The sequence below is a fragment of the Rhyacophila brunnea genome, unplaced genomic scaffold (assembly GCF_057557595.1).
Source record: "Rhyacophila brunnea isolate RB1 unplaced genomic scaffold, BYU_Rbru_1.0 scaffold_18, whole genome shotgun sequence".
NCBI lineage: Eukaryota > Metazoa > Arthropoda > Insecta > Trichoptera > Rhyacophilidae > Rhyacophila > Rhyacophila brunnea.
Window position 1 is genome coordinate 25052527 of NW_028232837.1, and position 27005 is coordinate 25079531.

A 27005-nucleotide genomic window follows, 5' to 3' on the forward strand; every position below is an offset into this window, starting at 1 on the left:
GCTACACATGTGGAATAAGAAACCCAAAAGTAAGTTATTATTTCCCTTCTGAGAAGTTCACAGCGGTGGCTGGATATTGTAGTCAATAACGAGGGCAGCTTAGACTGAGACATGCGGAGATGTATCAGTCCACACCATCGTGAAGCGTTGACAATGGCACTTAAAATAACATAGGTAGGTAATGTAAAAGTCTGTCGTGTGTGAACAGGGAAAGCTTTTATTTCAATAACATGGCAACACACAAGGAGTAAATCTATTTTAAAATTAGAATAGGTATTATGATGGTGGGCAAGTTGCCAGTGATAAGATTTCTTTTCAAGCATGCGAGTTTTGTTTACTTTTTTTTAAAACTTGCTGTTCACACGAGATAGTGAAACTAAAAATATTTGTCTCTGCCTAATTGTAAATTGTTGTTAATGATACAACATGAAATACATGAATATTTCACAAAAATGAGAGCATTCTTAGTTGAGAATTATCTATTTATAAAAATGACAATGGGAAATCTAGGTTCCTAAAACCGATTCCTATGAAATAGTGCAAAACTTTCACATAGAAATTATTATGTTGTAACAATAAACCAATATATTGTTATAGCACCTGTACATGTGCATGGATTTACTGGCACCAATAGTGTATAAATTAAACTATTGCGATGATAACTGTTTACACGTAAAAGTGCCGACTGTCTCGCCAATCTTATTCTTCAATCGTAAGTGAGACGCGTGTGGTGATATTTTCGGTTCGGAGAGGTTGTAAAAATCGGTAAACATCAAAATGCTCTGCACGGTGTAGTTCATATTTTTTCCGCCGGGTTTGCCACTATATTCTTACTGCGCATGCACAGATATCGTGCAAATTTCAACCATCGCGTGTAAATTTAATGGCAAATTTAAAATAATTAAAATAAATTTTTTAGGCAAGAATGCCCTTCCCCCCCACAAATAAGCAATGGCCGCTCGCAAAACAGGCTGAAGGACATTTAATTATTTAGTCAATGACATGCGGACAAATTTAAAAATTGACTTATAAATATAAGAAAAATGATTTTAATACTTTTATCTAAATACTGCTTATGATAAATGCGGTTAAATCAATTACTGATGCTAGTTTATTTTTAAATAAAATATGCTAAGATTAATGTATGGGAAATGGCAGGAATTTTGGTTCAAGCCTCTAGATACCCAGAGGAAACATCCCCAAATGGGGACCATTCGGGGGTGTAACAGTAGGTGGAATATATCAACATCTGAAGCGATTTGGATGAACAGAGTTATTGCCCTCTCAATTGGCATCACCAATGGCAGGTTAGTTCTGCTCCTTGGGAGAACAAACAACTGATGCTCCCGATTTCTAAGATAGTTATCAGGGACACACATGTCAATACTATCAAGAATGACAGAGTTGTAGATACGTGGTAGATGCTTTCCAGTTCGGTACTCAGAGTAAATACGGCAGTTATTGGCAGCTTCAACTAGCCAGCGAATTTTTTACCTGTATCTTTTTCTGTGTCCTATTAGATTGCTTGCCTCTCAAGCGACGTCTCTCAATGCAAATTTATTAAACTGCAACTGCAATCTTTGTACTGACCATAGGTCATGTTAACCCTTCTTTTACTCATTTACCAAAAAGTTTATGCGAATGATAGCAGAGCCCCTGACACTGCTCGCGGAACCCGGTTGGGAATCACTGATCTAATAATTAGACAATGACTACTGTATAAAGTATTATATAGAGATTTAAAAACGAGTAATAAAACTCCACTGAGTAAATAATGTTGAACGTAATTAAGTAAATAAAGCAAATAAGGAAGTAAAAATCTGGTGTCGTGTAGGAAATACTTTTATGTAATGGTTGAGATAACATTTCTCAGTGGATAATATTACAGGTGACTTTATTATCATTTGCACGTGAACTGCAGTTGAAGAAAGTTACAAATAAGTGCCTAGTGTAAGACATTATTCATCTAAAATCTAAATTAAAGGCTAATATTATATACAGTGAAATCTTGATTTAATGTTTTTCAAGGGACTGGCAAAAAACAATCTAAATAACAGGAAAAAATATTAAATTATTTTTTTATTAAGAAACATTTAAATTAGTATAGTGCATATTTTTGGCTTATAAATATTAGAAATCGTCACTGTTCTGGCAGAAGACACTAATTCAAAAAAATGTGTGACTTATTGTGACTTATTTCAAACTTTACAGTCTGGAAACCTTCTTAATAAATAAACAGTCTTTATTTTAAAGTCATCCTTTTTACGATTACATAATAAACTCACATGATAGACCATTTTAAAAACTTCAAAGTCAAATTACTCAAAACTAGTATTCTCCAGTTAGTGTGTTCTGCCAGAACAGAGACGAAATTGAATTGAAGGATTCGGTTTCTTCATCATCAAAAACGTAACAATGATGTAAACAATATGAACAAAACCTGTTGATTTTTAAATGTGTCCAGTGACAGACTTCCGGCCGATCACGACCAGCCGAGTGCGTTACCTTATTGGTTTTAAATGAGCGAACACGCTAACAATTGGGCCGAAACGGAGAATAGTAAAAAATACCCTGTGCCCACCCTGGCTGAAGTAAAAATAAAGTAAATGATCGCCCACCGACTGCAATGTATAAATTTGGCCTTGTACACTGCAGCCGTATTTATAAAAAAGAAATGCGCATATGAGTCAGCACTTAGACGGCAGGCATATTCATAAAAAGAAATACGGTTAAGCTTCTGTAACTTAAAATACATACGTAATTGAATCTGTTAATATAAATTTAATTATTACTTTTAATTGAATTTGTAATATGTATATCAGACGTAATTTGCGGGAAATAAAAACTTAAAACAGGACTGCAGAAACTACACGCAAATAAAAGGAAAACATGAATTCCTAACAAGTAAAATTGAGGTTCCACTGTATATTAAAAAAATAAAATCATAATTAAACAAGTAATTAAATGAAATATTTTATAAAAACTAAACTGATATTTTGTTTCATCATAAATCATTGTGACATTCAGTTTCCGGGTTGATTAAATGTGATATGACAATGAGGTTTGATTTTTTCGCTGTGCTCGTAGAGACAATCCTACAAACGAAAATCATACATTGCCCACATTCAGTTTGGGCAAACCTGCGTCATAACGATACACAATTTTATTGGCTAAAAATTAGTTCATACTATTCAGTCAACTGCTGCATACTTTTTAATACCAATACGCCAAAGAATAAATGTTTCTGAATGCTTTATGAATTGAACGAAAAGAATTGGTTTAGGCAGAGCTCAGAGTAATGATATATAGAGAGCGCTTATTGTTAGTCAAAATGAAGCCGTGTTTCTTGCGTACAATGCACAGTAGAAGCTCGATTTTGTTATTATCAACTTATGAAACGTTATACCATCGTGTTGATTCTCAGCACGGCTATAAAATTAAAAACAATATAGTTAACCATATTATTATGTTCTACTAAAATAACTAAACATAATTAACACTAATTTTATATTTAACATAAAAAGAATATATTTCAGCAACACGTGCTTGCAGTTTTTAAATGTAAATAAGTGAAATCCATATTTACCGGCGTCGTTTACAAAAAGATTTCATTCAGCTGTAAAAATTGTATCTTCCTCGGCAATAGTGCGGAGATATAAGCATGTCGAACGCTTACTCATTCGCACTTATGGTTCGTTTTTGTTCAGGCCTTGAGGCAGAGTTTAATTGAATTTTAAAAACTAAAGCAATGCGTATTTTTATTTCAATGAAAACAAATAAGTATGTCTGACAAAGTTTTGTGTGCTCTATTTATGTCGGATCTCCAAAGGCTATCTCTGCCCTTTGCCACTGATGTATGGAAGATTGGAAAGTCTTTAAAACAAAAACAAAAATATTTACCAAAATAATCTCTTTTCAACAGCAATTATTGCATTGTCAAACTCCAAACTCGTTTAAAAACTTTTTCCAGTAATTTATGCATAACCAAAATATCTTCAGATAGTGCCGGATTACTGAACGTGCGAGACTTTTGAAGTTCCGGATTAGTAAAAGACGACTGAATAATATAATAACAGAAGTGATGATGGAGAATGATAAATCTGATAAAGATAGTGAAAAGCAAAAAAATGGTGGCTTACAAAATGATAATAATGAAAATGGAGTGTATGATTTTCAAGAAGCCTTTGAACAAACTGGTAAGTGTTTGAATTAACATTACTTTTTTTATGACTGTATCCACTAGCTTCCACCGATTTTGCACGGTACATTTATCTTTTTTAACAAAACAATAATAATAATTACATTCTTCAATATCTAAAAAATATAATATATCTGGCATACAACATGTCAAAAATTCTGACAGTTAAGTCAAACAAAAGAACATCTAGATAATTAAAATTGAATCCAAAATATACAAACTTTATCTTGACCTGTTGTGAAAAGTCAAAATTGGAATTAGCAGGAATTGTGATTATTTGAACAACCAAATTTTGTATTTTTCACATAATATTATAATAGGCATGTAGAGTCTGTCTTCTATAAGCTGGCGTGCGGTTTCCACCCCGCTTCAGCATTCAGCACTGCATTCCCTCTCGTTCCCTTCCATTGAAAACTTGCAACAGTCGAAGGCGATGGCACAATGCTTTCCGTCCGCAAACAACGTGACGTGAACGCCACCTTATAGAATACAGACTCTAAATTTCAGTTGGGGCCAAGTAGGAAAATGAAATCAAGCAAACATATTATTAATCTCAAACTATGTAATATAGGACAGAGTAGTAGATACTCATTCCTCCCACATAGAGCTTTCAAGGATTCGAGATTGGTGTTTTGATTTTTCAAGAATTCTTGAGGTTCTCGAGAATTTTAACAAATTCCGTTCATAATGAAAGTCGGTACATTTTCCGGCTAAGAAATTTTTTAACACAGGAATTTGGAAATTTTCATTCACAATCAATGTCGAGACCTTTTTTAAGTTCTTTTGGTCAATATAATATAAATATTTTATTGGGCTGCTTACCCTAGTGATAATTTCTCGATTTCTTGAGAATTTCATTGATGATTTCTCAAGGAATAAGAATTCTTAAAATTTCAGGAAATAATGAAATTGACCTTTACTGATTATTTCTCGTGAATTCTCACTTGATATCCATTGATATTCATGGTTTTCAAAATAATGTAATTTTACTTTTAAATTTTCTATAATTATTAAAATTTAAAAAAAATTAAAATTTCTTTAATTATTAAACATAATTATAGAAAAAAGTAGACCAAATTATCACTTAACCGGTGACTGCTCTTGTCTCTTGAGCTATAGGTCTTCCTATGTCTAATATTTTCAATGATAAGAATTTGTTTTTCTCGAATCTTGTGTATATTCAGTATTGAATAAAAAAATAATAATTTCATAAGCATATTATTTTGTGTTCAGGAATAGGAGAATGATATTATTAATACCTAAGTATAAAAAAACATGTTGATGAAAAAAAATAAAGTTATAATATGTATTCAAATATGACCATATCACAGGACTACTTCAAGGAAACTGAGTCAAATATTTTATACTCAGTTTTACAGAAACTAGAAGAAAGCATAATATTTTTAAAATCTTCATGTCATTGAAATTTATAAATGTGGAATAGGTTTATTGTTATTCGTTTACCACCAAAATGTCGATAGTAAAACCTCGATATAACGGACCTCAATATAACGGACTTTGGATATAATGGACAAAATAATTGGTCAAATGTGAAAAATAATGCTATACATGTTTAAATCCAAGTATCACTGCTTGTAAACAATGTTCTATGCATGATAATCACATAATATCTCTCACATTCGAATTCGAGTCATAATACTGTCCTGCTTGAAGACTGACCGTATCATTGACGTTTACAACGCAGGCCGCTAATTCACACAGCTGCACAGCAGTTTAATTTTTTTACTCAAAGTGAATGGATGCATCTATTACTTTAAAGTTTACAGTGGTTAGAAGTAGATGAAGGTGATCCTGGGTATCACATTATGACTGAAAGTGAAATAGCAGATGAAGTTATGATCTTGAAAAATGAGGATGGAAGTGAAGATAGGGAGGAAGAAGAAACAACACACCGAGAAACAAAGTTATTAGTGATAAGATCGTATTTCGACGATCTAATAATATTTATAGACTATTCGTCGGATAACGAAATTCAACTACATTACACGCATTTTCGTAATTTTAGAAAGTTTATTATAAAAAAACAGCTGACTTTAAAAGTGTTAACAAAACTTGATTCTTTTTTTAATGCAGGATTACCGAAAGCAAGCGCGTCAATATCGAACATTAACGTCACACGACAATGGATATGTCTGGATCCGAAGACAAATAAATAGGATTTTGTATGTGTTTTTATTATGTAACAGACTTTCGGCTTTGACGAATAGCCTCTCACCTGCGAGGTTCTACTGTACAAAAATTAAAATATTTCAAATGTCAAGAGAAACTTGATAATTTTTTTGTATGATGAATTTAGGAAAAAATGAAAATAACAAGATAATGAAGGCTGTTAAACAAGCGATGCATATGTACAAATATTTACACGAGTATTAAAAGCATAATTTATCATTTCAATCATAATATCTTCACATTAAATACCTACTGTAAATCGTACGTGTTTTTTCATATTTCACGTAAGTAATCTAGCTAAAACATGTTGTCACGCATGTGATATAATGACTATTTGTAAACGTGTTATTTTACAAGTTATTTTTTATTGATTTCAGGCCATGGCAGATTTAATATTGGACTTTTATTTGCCTGCGGTTTGTGCTTGGTTGGCGTTATAATGGAGTCTCTCGGAGCAGGGTTTATATTGCAGGCCGCACAATGCGAATTCGATTTGTCGCAAAAAGGAAAAGCCTTGCTGTCATCTGCTATTTTCATAGGTCGGTATAAAGACATTGAGACTAAATTTATAAAGCAAAATATTTATAAATCATTCAAAACTCACACTTAGGGATTGCAGTACCAAATGAATATATGAAAACCGGTATTTCGGTATTTCTTTTTGAATACCGGTATTCATCAACACATTATAGAAAAAAAGAAGTACCTATCGATAAATATAACTATTAAAGTATATTTCGTCTCTGTTCTGGCAGAACACACTAACTGGAGAATACTAGTTTTGAGTAATTTGACTTTGAAGTTGTTAAAATGTTTGAAATGGTCTATCATGTGAGTTTATTAAGTAATCGTAAAAAGGATGACTTTAAAATAAAGACTGTTTATTTATTAAGAAGGTTTCCAGATGGTAAAGTTTGAAATAAGGAACATTTTGGTATAACTAACTCAATATGTAATTTTTTCGAATTAGTGTCTTCTGCCAGAACAGTGAAGATTTAAAACACTATTTTAAAGCAACCTAAATTAGCTACCTACATTTATTATGTGGATCTTAGTAAATGTGTACCTATAGTTTAGGGATGCCAAATAGGAATTGATCTGCGTGCCAAAATAAGCTGTTTGTTTTTTTTTAATTCGTGGCGCGTGCCATTCCTTTTTAGGTGTACCTACACATGATATTATAATATTATAAATCATATTTATTGAATATAAAAAAACAATTAGGTTCATTAATAACTATATTGTTTATTCAGTCATTAGCAATCCATCCCGACTTTTATTGATATCCGCTGCGAAAGGTATTTGTATTTACATTGCATTTCAGAAGGCATTAAAATGATGTAAATAATATGTCATACAAGCCAGATATCATATAAAAGTTGTTATTAATTTTTTTGCGCATAACCTATGCTGGATTACTTTCTAGTTTCCACCGGCAAAAGTTATTTTTGTAACATAGCAACCGGTCATAAGGTTGTAGCAAGATTTTCTTTAATTAAGTATTACAATATACGATGACAGAAATGTGACTTTTTTTATCAAACATCACAGCTGATTGGTATAGGTTTCTTTCATTCGACAAATATTTGTCTAGCTGAACATCTCGCTACTGTTTGTGTAATATTTATGTTTAAATAAAATCTTTTTAAAACCGTGTAAACATTCTTAAACATTTACGCTTCTGTATGTCTTTTAACGGTGGACAGATCATGGTTACCATTATGATAATTCTGTGTGGATATTTAATACTCTGAAGCCTAGGCACACAAACAAATTATACAATGGTTTATCAATTATTACTATTACATAAATGCATAAAAATTTTTAGCAGTCAAATCAAATGGTATCATACAGATTTGCGTGAATATATTATGGTGCATGTCGCGTACTATCACGTGACGTCACAGTAAGCTGCCACTATGGAAAAAAGTGTGTAATGTCGTTTTTCTTGGTGTTTAAAATGTTATCAGACTGATGCTCCCATTTTACATTTTGAACATGTAAGCGAACATTATCAGCAAAATCTGCCGAAATCACCAAAACAACAATGAGGTCACCTCACGTTGTACTGCACTGCATCGACACCTGCATGACTCAATGAACATTTTTTATCATTTTCTACATGCCTACACATTTTCAAATCTTGTCAAAATTGCGTGTTTTTTGTTTTTAGCGTTTGGCACTGTGTATTTTCTATAAGAATGTTGTCTGTTTTCTGCGGGTTGGGTTCCGTTCAAAATATTATTGAATTTACAGAGATTCATTACTAGGTTACTCCGTCATTGAATTAACAGAGATCGTGTTTGTTCTGCAAAATGACGAATCCATAGACTAAATTTGTCACCGTGGCAGCGTGACAGTACACGACGTGCATCTCAATATAATCACAACTTTAAGCATGTTGTTTTAATTAAATCATAACATCATGCTGCCAGACCACGTGTCACTATTTCCAATGAATCAGTAAAATTTGTCCTTCAAACATGGCCATATTTGTTTATTTGTCAGCGCATTTACACTGAATTTTAAATTTCAATACACAAATATTTGTAAAAAGTTTTATTCAATGATTACTTATAAGAAATTTAAGTACATATATAAAAAAAAACTAAAAATTTGTCATCTTTTAATACTAATACAAACTGATACTTCTAATCAACATCATCATTTATCATGCTACAACCCTTCGCAGGTCTTGGCCTATTTCAAAAACTTCTTCCATCCTGGGTGATCCAGCGCCGACACTCTTCAGTTGCTATAACCGAGCATTCTTAAATCTCGTATGGCATAGTCCAGCCATCTCAATTTCGGCTATCCAGGTCTTTTTATGCCCTCGGGGTTTGCTTACATAGCCCGCCTTGCTGGTATATAATGCGGCATTCTACGCACGTGGCCGATCCAGCGCAGTCTGCATTTTTATATGCCATAATGGTTTTATATGACATAATATGTCAGTTGAATGCAGAACTATTCTAACTCACATTTGAAATATTTTGCAGAAGAGTTTTTTGTTTCAGTTATTTATTATTTATGTAGACAAGTGTATGCACCATTTTTTTCATCAATAATCCTACTAAAATATGATGCATACATTTATCCATAAAAACAATAAATAATTTCATTAAGGTGACGCATCAGTGAAACGCCAAATAATTTTCAACTGTACGCGCGACGAAATTTTGTACTCGCTTCGCATTCATTGAGAGAACGGCGAGTCAGACATACGTCACTTTGCTGCGTGATGGCGACGGGCCAATTAATTCTAAAATCATGTAAAGATGACTAAAAACGTTACCCATTTACTTTAAAAAGAAAACATGTCAATGAACATATTATTATTGTTACTAATAGAATAATAAACAGAACATAAAATGGACGTATGTTGGATTTTTATGAGAAATAATATTTCGTTTGACAGGCGTCTTTTGCACCCGCGACCCGCAATCCGCACATCGCCTAGCAACGATCTTTTTAGACCGTGCCTCAACTAATGCATGGCCTTAAGTTGTTTCAAAAAACTCTCTCTCCTCAAAAATTTCAAATGTAAAATAGTTCTGCATTCAGCTGACATGTGATTTTTTCGCCCCCATAAAGTGTGTACAGTAGAGGTGAGTTAGAAATACTGTCACCAGTTTGCGTACTCAAGTTTCGGCAAATACTATCCATACTCAGTACGTGTGGCCCAATATACTTGTTACAAAATACTTAGAAGTTCGACGCATGCTATGAGATTTCGCCGTCCGCTAGCTAGTTGGTACTATTGCTACGTATAACATCATCGCCGCTACTCGCTTATGTACAATAGGTGATAAATTTTATGTAATTATTGGACCAAATATTCCCTCGGGAATATGGTGACGGCACAGGCTTACAATGATGACAGCTCAAAACATGTCAGAAATAAAAAATGATTGTATATTCATTCAAGAATATTATATTTTATAACCTAAGATAAAAACAACTCGTAAATTTAAAATGTGTTTAAAATTTTATAATAAATGGAACATTTCAAAAAACCAGCGATTCTATTGAAGCTGATAATATTTTAAATACTATTATGGAGTTAGTTTTAGTTCCAGTTGAGTATGAAACTTATGTCGTATACACACACGAAACGCTCTATATAGTATTCCAAATACTAGAAAGTATTTTGGAACAAGTTTTGATACTAAGTATTTTTTTACACTGGTTGTAAGTATACTTAGTCTTCAAAATCGACCAGTTTTCCCACCTCTAGTGTACAGCTCCTCATTATAAATTGACTTAAAAATGCCACTTTCTTGAACAGCCCCAAAGATTCTTCTCAAAACTCTCCTCTCAAAGATATGTATAATTCTCTCATCCTGTTTGCTGAGTGCCCAGCATTCTGGCTCCTATAATATATACATATTCCTATAAATACTTTTTATAAAAACCGATAATATATTGGTTTGTATCTACAATAACAGTTATCTTCTACGTATGTATAGATAAAAAAATGTCACTCATCCAATGTCTAGAATGGCATAATCAGCATGGTATGGACTTCCCAATCGAAAGGTCTATGGATCGATTTCACCGCTATCTTTGGTTTTTAGTTAGTTTGTCGAGTAAATATTTTTTGAAAGCTTTCAATCACAGATCACCGAGATTTAATATCACAAGAATTTTCATGTACTTTCCTTCCATAAAAAAGTTTCATTTGAAGATAAAAGAAAAACTAGCACAAGACATTGAAATTTTCTGTTATCTCTATGTGACGTACATTGAAAAAAAAAATATTTGTCTTTTCATTGTAATAATATTGTCGGTGACATTAAAATTAAACCGTAGAGTAAATACCCAAAGAAGATAGAATGTTTAACGAATAAATAATATATTTTTATGTAGAAAATATTATTATCTATAGAATTTATTTGATGTGTCAGCACATTTTTCTACTTGATTTAATTGAATTCCCCCCTCCTCTCCAATTTTTATGCACATCTCTATGCCCCCCACCTTCTACTTACCTCCTTTCACACTACATACAGTTCTATAAAGCCTAGTACAGACTGACATAATATTATTATATCTGCCAGAAAACAAATGTATAAAAAATATCTACAAACCTATATATAAAAATATTTCTAATGTTTTTAAGTTAATGCTCTTTATTATAGAACAATGGTGTTAGAATATACATAATTTGAAAACATCTCATGCATATACACACTAGAAAAAATCATTTTGTAGAAAAAAATATGACTCCCGACGGTACTTGAACCTGTATCTGCTGGATTCGCGCTAGTATGCTTTTCCAATTAAGCTACAGGCATCTTACTGAATTACGACGATTTTAACTAGTAGTGCATGAAATGCTTATTGAATTACTATAGCATTTTAATATCATTATAGTACGGTTGACAACACTGATACCGCCACAAAAGGCAAAGATGTCCAAATGCACTGATTAACATGCAAGTGTGGAAAACTTTACAGTATTTTTTTATTTTTTTCATCAGAAGTAATGAAATATGATCATGTAGAGTGTTGTTTTGATTAAAGCATCCAAATTTGAATGATGTTGTAGATTCTCCAAGCTACGTTTAATTAAATTTGATAGTGTTGTTTGCAGGACATGCATTGGGTTCCAAAGCAATGCACGATTGTCATGTCCGGAAATGTGTTTGGTGGTTGAAATGTTATACTTATCATTCTTTGATTACTGATCTTTCATTGAAGAAACTGTATGGTTTTGTTTCAGGAATAGTATGCAGTTCACATATGTGGGGATACTTGGCGGATACGCGAGGAAGACGCGGCATTATGTTGCCAGGAGCCCTCCTCGCCACGCTGTGCTCAATGTTATCAAGCCTGTCTCCTGTGGCTTGGATATTCATCACCTTACGAATCATGACTGGGTTCTTGTAAGTATTGTATTATCAACCACATGAGATGCTCACGATGGCCGAGCGGCTAACCTTATGTTTATTTTGAATTAAGAATGCAAATTGAAGATGGTGTTGGTTATTTTTTAAAATTCAATTAAACCCTACCAAACCAAACCATAATAGATAAAAGATAAAATTTTTTCTTCTATTTATAAAATATCTAAAATTTAATTATCTATGACTTAATGGCAAGATTTTTTTTATTGTGTTAAGGTTTGGTATAATAGGCAGGGTTTAATCGAATTTTAAAAACTAACTAGCACCATCTGCGAGTATTCTTAGTTCAATGAAAACAAATAAGTATGACTAACAAAGTTTAGTGTACACTATTTATGTCAGATTTCACAGCTTACCTCCACCCTTCGCCACTGTTATATAGCAATCATAAAGTAAACAAAGAAGTGGTAAAAAGATCACGGAATTTAAAAAAAACTTTGCTTTTCGTTTGCGTTCATTCGTGGTGGTGAATTTTCTGTGACTTTATCGAAACATATTGAAGGAACTTTTATCTAAAAAAAACCAGTGCAATTTAAGAATATAACCAAATTATAATAGGCCCAATAAATATTATTTTATGTACTCATTAAATAAAGTACTGCTTTTGTTTTGTTTCAGTGTTTCGTCAACATCGGCTTGCGTGTATGCATACATTGGAGAGTTTCACATTGATTCGAGACGAACTAGAGCAATAGCGAGGGCTTCATTCTTTGTTTCAATGGCATTGCTTATCTTACCAGGTAGATAAATTTAAGTGTTGTCTTATGTCAAAATTATTAGTGGTGCGATACAGATTCAGCACATTTATATAGAGGTCTTCTTATTTACTAATGAACAGTGTTGCTAAGCTGTTGACGGCTGCGAATTGTTGATATCTTTAAGAATGTCGACGAATTGAAAGGTGCCCTGGCGGTGGGTAAGACGGAAGAGCTTTGGCAAAATTGTAAAGTTGTATAACAGAATTGGATTGAGGACCTGATCGGTGGATCGCGTTCTAGAAGAGAAGAGGCGATATGACAGCGAGTCGCAGTCAAAGTGTCAGTAAAATCATAAAAAAAAGATGTAAGTACAATGGAAATAGATTGGTGATCATTTCTATCATTTTACCACGTTTTTATTAGCTCGTATTCTTGTTTGTCTGGTACAGATTTTTTCTTGTGTGTCCAGTACAAATTTTTTCTTGTTTGTCCAAGATTTGTATTGGACGATTGAAGATTTTTAACTAACTTCCCGACTAGCTAGACATTTGAAACTTTTAGAATATATCAGAACACGATGAAAATGCATTCTTTTAATACTTTTGGCCATCTTTAAGAGCGTACATAAATGAAACGGCAAATAATTTTCAACAGTATGTGGAACGAAATTTCGCAGTCGTCGCCAATCGGAGACTGACAGTCGAGGTGTGAGCACGTCAATTTGTTTTGTGATGTCGTCGGAGGAATATATTCTTAAATCGTGTAAAGATGACTAAAAAACATTCCGCATGTACTTGAAAAAGAAAACATGTCAATGAATATATTATTATTATTAAGAATATAATAATAAACATAACATTAAAAGGACGCATGTTGAATTTTTATGACAAATTATATTTCGTTCGGCTTGCATCATTTGCACAATCCGCGCATCGCCTAGTCACAATCTTTATAGACCATGCCTCAGCTGAAGTATAGCCTTAAGCAGAAAAGCCAATAAACAGCTCGTAAAGAAGCTCAATGTAATTGACGCTTTAATACATAAAATTGTCAAGTTTATATGATTCAACAGAAAATTTAAGAACGTGCTAAATAAAAAGTTCTTTTTTTCTTGTAATTTATTTAGATTTAGGTGTAGGTATTGTAAAGTTTTCTCTGCCATATTAATTTTTTACAACTCAGAATCAACACTTCTGTTAGGTACTGGAAAGGATTATTATTAAGCAAGTGATACTAGATAAATAAAAAACACATACCTTTCTAGTGATAAACATGTTTTGTTTTCTAAACAGATAATGTTTTTTGTTTTGGCAATTTTAGTCAACTCTCCAAATCTCATATTTTTATTGCTCTGCATTCTTAAATATTTACATTATATTACTTTTCATCAAGAATAGTGTCCAAATCAAAAATGATGCATAATTTAATATGACAGATGCAGCCTTCTGAGGTTTTCTTAGGTCGAAAACTGCTGAAGGGAATGTTAGTTTTTTTAAAAACATATTATAATATTATGTTATGTACTATGGAAATCACTTGCTTTTGCAGAATTTTGAGAAGTCATGTGCGTTTAATGCGTCTATGACATTGAGCTACTTTATAAGCTGTTTGTTGGCGAATTTAAAAGCGGGCAATTCAGCTGCTGCGATTGTGATGATGACACACAAAACTTTCCATTCGCTGAGAAGTCAACAAGCTAGCGACTATTTTGACAGAACGTAGCTGGTTTTTTTACCGGGAGGTCGCTACTACGCTCTACTGCGCAGACGCAGTAGGCCCACACGCCGGCGTGTAGCGTGTAAAGTTGACCGGCTTTCAACTTTTCTCGGTAGATTGTTTACAATCTGCTTGTTAGCTTGTAAGATGATGACACTGGGCGACTTTATTACAAGCAGCTCGTAAAGTAGCTCAATGTCATTGACGCTTTATGTCTGAGTTCTGTCCTGTAGGAAAAATTGAGAGATTGACTTGTAGCTAACTATTTGTCTTAGTGGTCTTATTTTGACATCACACCAAGCTCCACCATCTACAACAGGGTTTCCCAAAATAATCCTACACTTCGTAAATCCTGAAATTTTAACATGTTAACACCATGTTTATTTTGTAGAGTAGGTAAATATTAATAATCAATTATTTTTAAAACAACACATAAAAATGTAAGTGAATGAAATTCTTAATGACTTCGACGATATTGAGTTCTTGAATTGCATTTTTTATTGATATCAGATACAATAATTGAAAGTGCGGCATAATAAGTCAATCCTGCTTCACCTGTCAATATAAAGTCAAACATGTTTGCATTTGTTGCAATCGTAGCTTATAAAACCATTACAGCTTTTCGCGGATTAAACTTTAATATTCCATGATAGTATGCGGTGACGACTCGACGACTTTCTAGGTGGTGGGGTTTAGCCATTAATTATTAAATAATATACATACCTACATACTTTCCCATATTATACATTATGCACTAAGCTATTTATAATGATAATGCAGAAATGAGTAATTTTTCAGAATAAATAATATAATTATCTGAGTCGTTAGTTAATCACGTCTTAAAAGTGAGCTTAAAAATATTAACTTAATTAATAATTATTATTATTATAGACTTACCATTATCACTTTTGAACAATGATACCTATACAGCGGGCATTTTTACTCACCTAGGTATTATTTGATTCGCTCCCCAGTATGCGTATACTAACGCTAATGCATTCACATCCTTTGTAGAATGAGATTTGTACGTTTGTGCAGTAATAAAATAAAATATACACCACAGCTTTCTTAATTTGTACATAGGTGTCAGCGTGAAATAGGGCATATTTAATTAAATTAATTATTTAATATCACGTAATCATCATTACGTGATTACAAAATTTACAATCATTGATTTATTTATTTGTATAATAATAATAAATATCTCTGTAAAATTGGACTTAGATGGATAAAATAAATCGAATAGTTCATTAATCATTATATTATCATCGCTATAGGATTGGTTTGTCGAATATCCGTTTTTGTCGAAATCAACCTTTTAATGCAGAATGATTTTTTGTATCTAAATGGACCAGAACCATCATTTTCATTAAATTACTTTGTAATGAATAAAGCATTAATATGCTATAAAAACAACAATTTAAATACCTCCATGTATTTAAATAATGGATAATGACATTTGTTTTTCGTCTCCTGAACATTTGACATTTGGTCTATTCGACAAACCAAGCCTGCAGCGACGTTATGACAATGATAAAAATATTGGACGTATATTTTTCACATGATAGCGATGTGGGGATAGTCCTTACGCACCCTTAAGGTAGAGCAGCCCCTGATAGTATGGCTTTAATATTTTTGGTTGTTTTATGTATATTGCAGATATACACTGTAAACGTGGAACGATTATTCAATTGAGATATTATTTTTGTGAGCTTCTTGATTGAAAGGTTTGATTTCTTGTATTGTGTTAAGTGTCAATTTATGGTGGAAGTACATTGTATTATTATTTTAAATAAAATGCAAATTTTATCATACTGAATCCACTTTAATTAAATATAACTACCTGTTGAAAAAGTTCCTCAGAGGCGGACGAAATCGGTCCAGTTATATTTAATAAAAGTGGAATCAGTGCGTGTATTTTATTTAAACTAATAATTATTAAAGGTTTAATATCGACTGATTTGATTGTAAGAATAAATTTACTTTCTTTTTCTCATCGCTTGTGTTATTACGGGCTAGCTGGCTACGCCTACGTGTTCTAGATTCTAAAACATCTTCGGTTATAGGTTTATTGATGTCTTACGGTTTATAATAATTTTATATAGATAGAAAAGTATTACAGTTATTTTTTAATTTCCAGCAATGGCATGGCTGATACTGGACAGCGATTGGGAATTCCCCATGCCACTTTTGGGAATCAATTATTCACCGTGGCGCTTCTATATTATGATCTGCAGCCTGCCAAACTTCTTGTTTTTTCTAACACTGCTTCGGTATCCGGAGAGTCCTAAGTTTTTGTATGCAAACGAAAAAGTGGACGCAGCGTTGGATGTTCTTAAAAAAATATACTCCATCAATTATCAAAAAAGCATGGATGACTTCGTGGTAAGAGAATGAAACTATTTTGTATTTTTTTCTTATCTAGAGATAGATTAAAACAGAATAAAAATAATGTTACACGTTGTCACCTCCGAAAGGGGGGGGGGGGTAGGTAAATGCGCTGGACCCCCCTGATGATGAATGTCACGGTGATATCGTCTGCTTCTTCTTTCGGGAACATGTTTATGTTGATTGACAACGCGGAAGTACAGGCGAAAACAGGGCGTTTATTGTTCGGAATATAAATACAATAAAGTACAGCGTACAAAATATTTAACAAAAAATATTTAAAAAAAAATAATTAAATTTAAAATGGCAGTGACGCCGGGAGCGCGGCGCCACAGCCGACGTCTGCAGAGACCAAAACCCGAATGACCCTATTAGGGGTTGGTAGGGCAGAGTAGGTAGTAATAATACCCAACAAACAATTCACAATTCTATCTCTGAAAAATGACAAAAACACTGCATATTATGTACCTGGCTTATTTCTGAGAATTTCGCTCACTACAGAAATAGTCAGCTAGACCTTTTTTAGGTACCTGCTTTGAAAAGGCTGTATTTCTTTGCTAGGTAGGTACATATTTTGAATTATTTGAACTAGGTACAAATACATATTTTTTTAAAGTAGGTAATCTCAAATCAGATATTCTAGGTGCTAGGTACATTGTATGATGATTCATGGTGATTCCAATGATGGTTCAGGCCTCATGGCCTTGGATCCTCTGAGGATGCCATGGTTTAGGCGGTATCAACGTACTAGAGCAGTGAGGTACAACCACCAGCCTTCCATACCACATATACTTAGCTGCCTACTGACTAAATTTATATGCAAAAAGTCTAGTTTTAAAGTTTATTTTGCTACACATACATTGTAGTATAGAGTTGATGTAATTGGTGGAGCAGCTATCTTTGCATAGGATTACATATGAAGCCGTGAGTCGCAAGTTCAAACCCGTGGCTGGTCAAAAAATGCATCTAGTATTTTCAATGTGTATTTGATCTAGTGCAAGGACTTAAACTATTCGGCGAATGGTTAACAGTCATTTCTCATAAAAAAAGTCTGTTAATATAACCTAAATGTCTGATATTTAAATGCCCATAATGGCTGAGTGGCTACGCGTCAGGCTTATAGTGTCGTGGATCCCAGGTTCAAGTCCCCGGCAAATTCTCATGTTTTTTTCAATGTGTTTTTGGACCTAATAAGTTGAGCAAGTGGCTAACATCTATTTCTCGTAAAAACATAAATCTGTTAAGTGAGAGGTCACAATTTACTTGACTATTACAAAATGGGGTCAAAACACGAAAAAGGTTGATACCTCCTCATGGTGTCCTTTGTGTACAACTAACTATTATTGACTGACTTGGTTAATGTCGCTTTCAGGTAAAACAGATCAATCATGTACCAAACATCGACAATGACGATGGTGTCCTAACTTCCATGTGGAAACAAACTATACCTCTCTTCAAGCTGCCTCTTCTACCGTGCACAGCAATGGCATGCTTTAACCAGTTTACGGTATTCTTTCTGTATGTTTATAAAATGCCAAACTATTTATATATTCTCAATCATGTCAGTGCTAAGAAGTAACTATTTAAAATTCCCCTGAAGATACAAAATATCTATGAGTAAGGTCTCTTAGGCCTGCCATCCATAATCACGGCTAGACGTAACCACAAATCACAGGAAGCAACAGCGAAGGATGATTTGGATATAAGGCTAACAAAAGGTGCATCTTTTCGATGCTCCACAGACTAATACCTTCGCATTCTTCTGTGGAATAACTCCATGTCTGAACTGCCTCAGAAATATTCACTTAGACTGCTACTTCCTGTGATTTGAGGTTGCACCTAGCAATTGTAATGGGCAGCAGACCTTAACCATGGAAATACTGTACGGACAACCTAATTAACTTTTCTTTTAACTCGTTGAGTGCGACACACCGCGCCTGGCCCAAGGGCATTAGAGGTCATTAGCATGTTATCGAATTGGGGTAATTAAAGGGTAATTAGTAGCTCAGCAGTGAATGTATTAATAGGGAAAATATCAGTTGAACATTATAATAATTTCAGGAGCAACTTATCCAATCGTATTTTGTCCACCCCAGGACAAAATTGAGTTTGAAACAGATTTCTGTTAATTATTTCAAGCTCTCATTGATTCAATAAAAGATACGCGACAATTCGTATTCTAACCCCTACAAAACAATGTTCAAAGTTCTATCCACATCAAAATGAATTTTGTCCATAGATATTGTGTTCATGTCAGCATTTTTGCCTATAATTTAGGGGTTTTCTAACCTCACTTTCGTTCTGTCAAAGAAACCAGCCGACCGTGTTTTTGGACGTGTTGTACAAAAAAATACAAAAGCATTCCGATATCATCAATCTGCAACAATATACTGATATAATAAAGAAGTAGGACAAGTAAGAATGATGTTTAAGCAAAGATTGGAGTATTTTGTCCACATGGTTGCATCAAATCAAGTTATGTCCATACTTATTTAATTAATATTTCCTAAATAAACAAAAAAATCATCTTTTTGTTTTATTCTCTTCTTGTTAGACACACTCCCGGATAGCATCAATATATATAAATTCTTTTATGCTACCTGAATAATAAGATATCAGTTTTTCCCTTTTTCTGAAGAATTGGCAAATGGGGAAATGTAATAATAAGATTAAAGTCTTTAAAAACCAACATTTAAAAATTTTAAGTTGGTTTATCCTGTTTTTAGTTAAGTACTTACGCACACGGTGGCCGCCTTAAGCGTTGGACTATCACGCCATGGGTCTCTGGTTCGAATCCTGGGTCTGGCAAGTACACATATTGTTTTTCAATTTGTGTGTGAGTCAGGGTATGGACCTAATAGGTTGAGCAAGTGGCTGACATCCATTTCTCGTAAAAAACAAAAATCTGTTAATACAAACCTCTACTCTGTGGAGGCCCATATGATCCTATTAGGATCGGACATGGTTGGAAAACTTACATAAAACGTAAATTTTTTCAGTTAATTGTAAGCTTTGTTTTTCATCCGCTAGATGTCCTTAGTAGAAACAATAGCACCACCCTTTACCATAAAGTTTTATTATAGACATTAATTTACTTATATTATACAAAATAGAACACTGACAATAATTATTTAAAACACTGATTGATTATAATAGTGTCTCTAACTTAATTAATAATTTGTGAGACATCTAGTGAAAATGTGTAATATTATTTTTTAAACTGTTTTCTGAAATACTGAAGTGATAATATTATTACCTACTGATCATTTACAGTTCAAGCAGTTTTTATCTATGGTTTCCCGTGATGCTTAATAATCTACAGAGCAGAAGTAGCGACGATGCGGCCACCATTTGCGTTATTATGAATGGCAAATTCCACACTCCCATTGAGGCACATGACGCCGTCACAAACATGGTAAACATCTGTTTATAATATTACATTTTAGGTCTATTTTGTCTTTGGAAGATTATCGTAAAGTCAGCAAAGATATAAATTAGTGTAAGCCCAGTCGCACATTGAAAATCGTCTCGTCCGGGATAATAGTCATAAATCAAAACTGAGCGCAACATGCAACTATCTTATGTGCGTATAGCAAGACCTTGCAAGGACAATGACGTCACTCGCCAAGCCAAAATGAATGACAAAGTGCGACATTTTGAGAATATACATATTGCTTGCGGGTGAAAATAGTTGCATGTGCCTCCAGATGTTTTTTACAAACTAAAAAGTTGCATTCAACCTATCTGTGGAGCTCCATTTGGCAATGTGTGTTTTGTGAATAACGATGACGTCACATCGGCGTATTCGACACGTTGCAGTTTGCGACAGATTAGTTTTGATGTGAGAGCCAGCTAACAGTTAAACCTAACCTCAATGTATTTTTATACACTTTTTTTAATAAAATATTTACAGACAGCAATAATTGAAGATACAGCATGCCAGATCCCTGTTTCTACGTTAGTATTTCAAATTGGCGTGGCAATGGGTGCCATATTTGCCGGGTGCTATATGCTTATTGGAATATTCATTGAAAAAGTTGGCAAAAAGATATTGCTAGGTGAGTTCAACAAAATATAATATTTATAAAATAAAGTGGTGTATGGAGATTGACTCCAGACCGTTGGAGTTCTCGGTTCTTAACTGGATCCAGTGGTTTTGCCTTCAAGGTCTGTCAGCTCGGTCTGATAGCAGTGGTGTAGCTACTTCATTGCAAGAGTATATAAAGACATTGGTGCCCAGCCGAACAAGAGGCATTAAATCTCACTCTTATAGTTACTTATGAATCTTCTATTTTATAGTATTATACCCCGTTTACACGTGCATGGATTTATTGGTGGCAGTACGTATCATCGCGGCCATAACAAGAAAATGCACGTGTCATTATCATCATCATCAGTCCGAATCTTTCCACTGCTGGATGAAGGCCTCTCCAAGCTGATTCCACTTATCTTGGTCCTGTGAATTGTGTTGCCACATACTTCCGCACAATCATTTCATCGATCCAGCGTCCTCTAGGTCTACCTTGCAGACGTTTTGTACCTGTTGGGTACCACTTGATGACTAGATATGTCCAATAATTTGTCAAATAATAAATAAAGAAATCCCTTCTTCGAGCTATGTATCCTGCCCATCTCCATTTGAGGTTCTTAGCGAACTCTATCACATAGCGAACTCTCATCTGTTTCCATATCGACTCATTCCTCTTTTTGTTGCGAGTTGCAAGATTGCATGCATGGATCAAAAAAGTTCAAGAAATATGAACTATACCGCACAGAATACTTTGACGTTTACCGATTATCTATAAACCTGTCCAAACCTGTCAAATAGCACCATACAATGACAACATCGCATTTACCTTACGCTTGAAGAATGAGATTGGAGAGACGGTCAGGACTTTTATGTGTAAGCAGTTATTATCGCGATAGTTTAAAAAACACATTATTAGTGCAAGTAAATCCATGAATGTGTGTGTACAGGCGCTATTATACAGTTCACAAAAAATATATATTAAAATTAGAGTAGATGTACCAGTAGTAGTTGACAGTATTAGGCCAAAAATTGTCAGATTAATGTAGGTACAAGTTGTCTACAAATTTATTGATAAAGACTAAATATGAACATATACATTGAACCTTCATACAGAATAAACGTATTATTAGATTCCATGTAAAAATATATTATAAATTAATAATGTCATATGTACTGTCAGATGGGCTGGAAAATGTAGTGCCACCATTCATCGAAAAATCAGACTTCCCAAGGGTAAATTGGTGATGTTCCCATGATATACTCTCTACCAAGTGTACGCCGTAGTCTCAGTACCGACAAACTATTATGTTCAGCTTAAAGATTTTATGTTTTTCCATTTACAGTTTTGGTACTAGGATTACCTGGATGTTGTACCTTGGGACTATATTGGGCATCCAATAATTATCTGATAGTTTTTTTGTTGGTGGTATTGCTGTGCTCCGGCAGTGCAGGTGGAGTCGTCACGGCGGTGGCGGTAGACCTATTTCCAACCAAATTAAGGTAACCCGTCTATTTCTTCAATACTACAATTATTCCGCTATCAAGCATTTTATTGGCGTACCAGGGTTTGGTTTTTCTACTGTAATATGATACTTTCTGCCTTTTGTTATACCCTGTTATTATAACATATGTATTTTCTATTTTAGTTAATAATATACAATGTATGTATCGCCAAAATTTTGATTGTACCTAATTAGAATCTTGTGAACTTTTTGTTGATGGCAATTCCACAATGTTTTAATGTGGTTGAATGGATGATCATAGACAAATTAGTATTCAGCACATAATATTGAAAAATACAGGCTATAAACAAAATAGTAGCCTGTTTGGACGTTTCGTTATTATGCAATTGTTTATCTAAATAATGGTACTTCTGTATATTTGGCTTCCTATCTATGTACTTATGATGCAGTCTATGGAAGACGAGGAGTTGTACCTAGATTTATTAATTGGATTACAATATTTCTTTTATTTTGTTAATTGTCAATTCATGGTGGAACTGCATTGTTTTGTTGTTTAATTTAATAAAACACAATTTTGTTTTTTTTTTGTAGTACTTAGTATTAGGACCAGTTTCGTCCGCCTCAGAGGGACATTTTCAACTGAAGTTGAAAATATCCCTCTGAGGCGGACGAAACCGGTCCTAATTTATTGATTAAAAGTGGAATAAGCACTACGAGAAAAAAAAATGCATTTTATTAAATTAAACAACAATAGTATTACAATATTGTGAATGCTTTAATTCCAGTACAAGTTGAACATGTTTCGTGTCCAAAATGGTCAATGTACCAATACAATCCATTTAAGTTTCAGTGTTAATCTTGGAAATATTTGTATTTTTAATAATTTATTATAGAATTGACTTCTAAAATTGTGTAGAAATGCTAGCGGTTTTTGATAGATGCGGGTGATGACAGCATGAAGTTAGCTACAATCTGCAATTGGTGCGAAATGCCTTGCAGCTAATTTAATCATTAGTCTTGGAAGTTTTTTTCAGGCCTTTCATTTATATTTATGCACTGTGTCTTAGAAAGGGTTTATTCATCGAAGTATAAAATAGGACAGATCTTCAAAAATATAGAACTATAATAATATAGTCATTGTTAAGTCTTTATGTTATAATATAAGTAGGTATCTAAAACATTATTTATTTTACAGGGGCATGGCGATGTGTCTGTCGCTAATGTGTGGCCGGATAGGGGCAGTGGTTGGCGCCAACCTTGCAGGGATTATGTTGGCAAACAGTTGTGCCAACACTTTCCTTGTATTTGGAATAGAAGTATTAGGTAAATATAGCAATATCTTATTTTATATTGATGTATTTAATAATCAATATTTAATACTTGTTATAATTACAGGAAATTACCTTTAAATAACAAGATTAGGCTGAATGAGGGTTGGCATATTTATGACACTGAATAATTAATTATCTACTGTTATTTAATTTCGTTATTTTCGCCTTCACTGTTTGGTTAGGTTAGGTTAGGTGGAATGGTTACTTAGGTACTGAGAAAATGTCTATTATACTATACCTACGGGTTATATTAAAACAATGACAAACCAGTGGTATTGCTCGTGCGTTCAACACCTGTGTATTTGCAAAACCAAACGATACTAGATATACTAAATATAACATAATATATTAGACTAAAGTATAAATTAATGTAGATATATAATATTGAATACAAAATCCCAGTCTTATTCAATTATTTTTTTTAAACTACATAAGATTTAATATTTAACTTTTTTTTGTTTTTAATTTATGAAGACATTTTAATTTCTTATTTGTGATTAAAATTTTCAATTTCCAATTTTTTATTTGAATTTAAATAATATTTGAACACACCATGAAAGTATTATAATAATATCAGCAGATTTCTACACATAAATTCCTAGTCTCTTAATTTTTTTTTGAGAAGATTGATATCAAGTCATAGAAAATTAATATTCTTTATATATTTACTAGATATCAACAACTATAACTTGAAGTGTGACCTTGGTGCTAATGTTGCGATGTGAGTATTGTCGGTGCATTCCAAGTCGCCGTATCTCAAGTTATAGTGTTGTCGGACTATATCTCAAGCCCAGTTGTGAATTGTGTTGGAGGCAGCTCACACCGATGACTTGATGATGTATGCCTTTAGTACCTAATTGAGAATATCACTGTGAATAGGAAGAATTGCGCATCTATTCTATCCACAAGGCTGCTATTGGCGGCTATCGAGGGCAGTTTATCATAGGTATTTATATATTGAGGTATTATAATTGTTACAATAAGTTAGCCGTCTAAACTGTCAAAACTGTCTATCTCACTCTAAAAGTTAATACAGGTAAGAGAGCTGCTGTTAAAACGTAGCACTTTTTGACAGTGTAACAACCGCCTCAATACATAAATGTGATAAACTACCCTCATAGCAGCCTTTTGTATAGAATAGATGTGTTGGAGTAAATTTTTATATTAGAATCCGGCGCAGATTGTTGGGTTCCTAGTGAATATGAATGAAGTTTCGATTGTAATGAATAATTTTGTTTTCAGTGTGCGTGGCATCGACACTACTCTGGCCGAAGCCGGAAGCCATCAAAGCGAAACTGGAAAAGAAAGGGATGGCCTTTTCATGATTATCTGGAGTTACCACTTCTGATTATTAGGTCTTCATAATCATTTAATAACATTGTACATAGGAGACCACAAAATACCAAAGTTTAATACTAACTATCACTATTATAGGTCTTTTGGAGACGTGTGTGAGTTAGATGCACATGGCGATTAACGTTAAACCATGAACTATATGCATTTTATAATATTTTGGGTAACCAAACCATAAATAAAATATCTAAAATATTGTTTGGTTTAGGCAGGGTATAATTGAGTTCACAGTTAATGAAAACAAATTAGTATGCCTGACAAAGTGTGTGCTATTTTACCGGATCTGCACAGATTACCTTCACCTTTCTCTACTGCTATACGGCCATATTTTCCAGTAAGATTGCTCACCGTGAACTGTGTTACGGTAAAATGTACTGCGTACAATTTACACGTAACCGTTAAATATATTATTAATGATTTTATATCTTAATGTTTATGAAATATATCTACTACTATTACTATACTGCCGCTTCAGCATATAAATAGGTAACCAAATTTAAAAAAAAAGTCTGTGATTAAATACAATTATAATCCTTATAAATAGTTTATTATACCAAAACGTTATTTCCATAAAATTATTGTATTGATATACTATTGTGATTTTTCCACATAAATTAGTTTTATCACTTTTTTTAAAATGGAAAATATATTATTAAGCATAATATTGTATCTACTTTTAAGGATTTTTAAAATTAAACAAGTGTGCCTTAACTCTTGAGTTTTTTTGTCTTCCCTTTCCCCCTTCTCTGTAGTGTCTGGGCTACGCATCATTTGAAGTACCTACGGCCTTATACCGTTGACTATCCGACTGACTTTCTCTTAGGTATGCTTACATTTACTTAAGTTTAGAAGAGATCTTTATTTAGCTGCATATTTTTCTGACTTATACGCCTGCTATTTTTGGTAGTACTGACTTGTGTGTCTTTGATTATTATCTTGGAGATTGGGAGTATCCGTTGTTTGTCCTCTCAAGGTGCAGAACTAACCTGCCATTAGTACTGCCAATTGGAAGGGTAATAATTATGTTCAATAAAATCGCTTCGGATATCGATATATTTAACTTACATGAGGGAGATCCTAGGTGGATGTTGTTTTATGAGTTTTTAAGATAGGGTCCACTTTAAGATAGCTCGTTACCTATTTGTGGAATCGCTTGGTTGACCAAGTCGACAATCATAATACACACCTAGAGACAGATGTCGCTGGCAAATTATAGTTTTTTGTAGAATATAAATTAATTATTGAAATACGTTAATAGGCAATAAAAAAATATTTAGTACAGTTCAGTTATGAGGAATACAGCAGCAAACACATTTTGAAAATACCCGATATACTGGATTATTTGTTAGATTAACCTAATGAGATACCCGGGGTTCCAGCGGCTAGCTCAGGTGTCCATCGAACCCCGGATTCACAAAAAAAGATATTTTAAATTGAGGAGAAATTAAATGAAACCACGTCTGTCTCGTGCGTAACTTAGTATTATCTTATATTTTACATTTTCTTTACACGTTTACATATTTTGTTTTAACAATAAGTTTCGCAGGTCCGTACATGTTGGAAAAGGGACGCTCACTAACTTTTTTTTTTTTTAAATTTCGCGTACCCACGCTGTCTAGCAAAAAGGACTCTTGTGATTGGCCAAATTTTATCGCGTGATGTTTTTGATTTGACGAATCACGAGGACCACCCCGGCGCAGGCGCGTGGAAATTTGAACGTTGCCGGCAA

General features: G+C 33.5%; 1 protein-coding gene across 5 annotated transcripts; it reads left to right on the top strand.

Annotated features, from left to right (window-relative positions):
- Positions 1–298: 298 nt before the first annotated feature.
- Positions 299–25985, top strand: LOC147073381 (synaptic vesicle glycoprotein 2A-like). Of its 5 annotated transcripts, none has more exons than XM_085945471.1 (12): positions 299–712; positions 4000–4196; positions 6766–6927; positions 12114–12276; positions 12916–13037; positions 16852–17096; positions 18472–18617; positions 20373–20514; positions 21013–21157; positions 22473–22629; positions 23788–23915; positions 25166–25985. In XM_085945471.1, the coding sequence occupies exons 2-12, from the start codon at positions 4082–4084 to the stop codon at positions 25246–25248; spliced, it is 1608 nt and encodes a 535-aa protein (XP_085801597.1). In that variant the 5' UTR covers positions 299–712; positions 4000–4081; the 3' UTR covers positions 25249–25985. The 5 variants fall into 5 exon arrangements, with proteins under 5 accessions (XP_085801597.1, XP_085801593.1, XP_085801595.1 ...); XM_085945467.1 differs by lacking the exon at positions 299–712 and adding an exon at positions 1842–1950; XM_085945469.1 differs by lacking the exon at positions 299–712 and adding an exon at positions 1867–1950 and having other exon boundaries at positions 4004–4196.
- Positions 25986–27005: the final 1020 nt, after the last annotated feature.

Bases quoted from the DNA above. Each gene is read 5' to 3' on its own strand.
- LOC147073381 (XM_085945471.1), top strand. From the start codon at position 4,082: ATGATGGAGAATGATAAATCTGATAAAGATAGTGAAAAGCAAAAAAAT. The intron at 12,277-12,915 runs GTAAGTATTGTA...GTTTTGTTTCAG, and splicing joins CGAATCATGACTGGGTTCTT to TGTTTCGTCAACATCGGCTT. The intron at 18,618-20,372 runs GTATGTTTATAA...GATCATTTACAG, and splicing joins CAGTTTACGGTATTCTTTCT to TTCAAGCAGTTTTTATCTAT.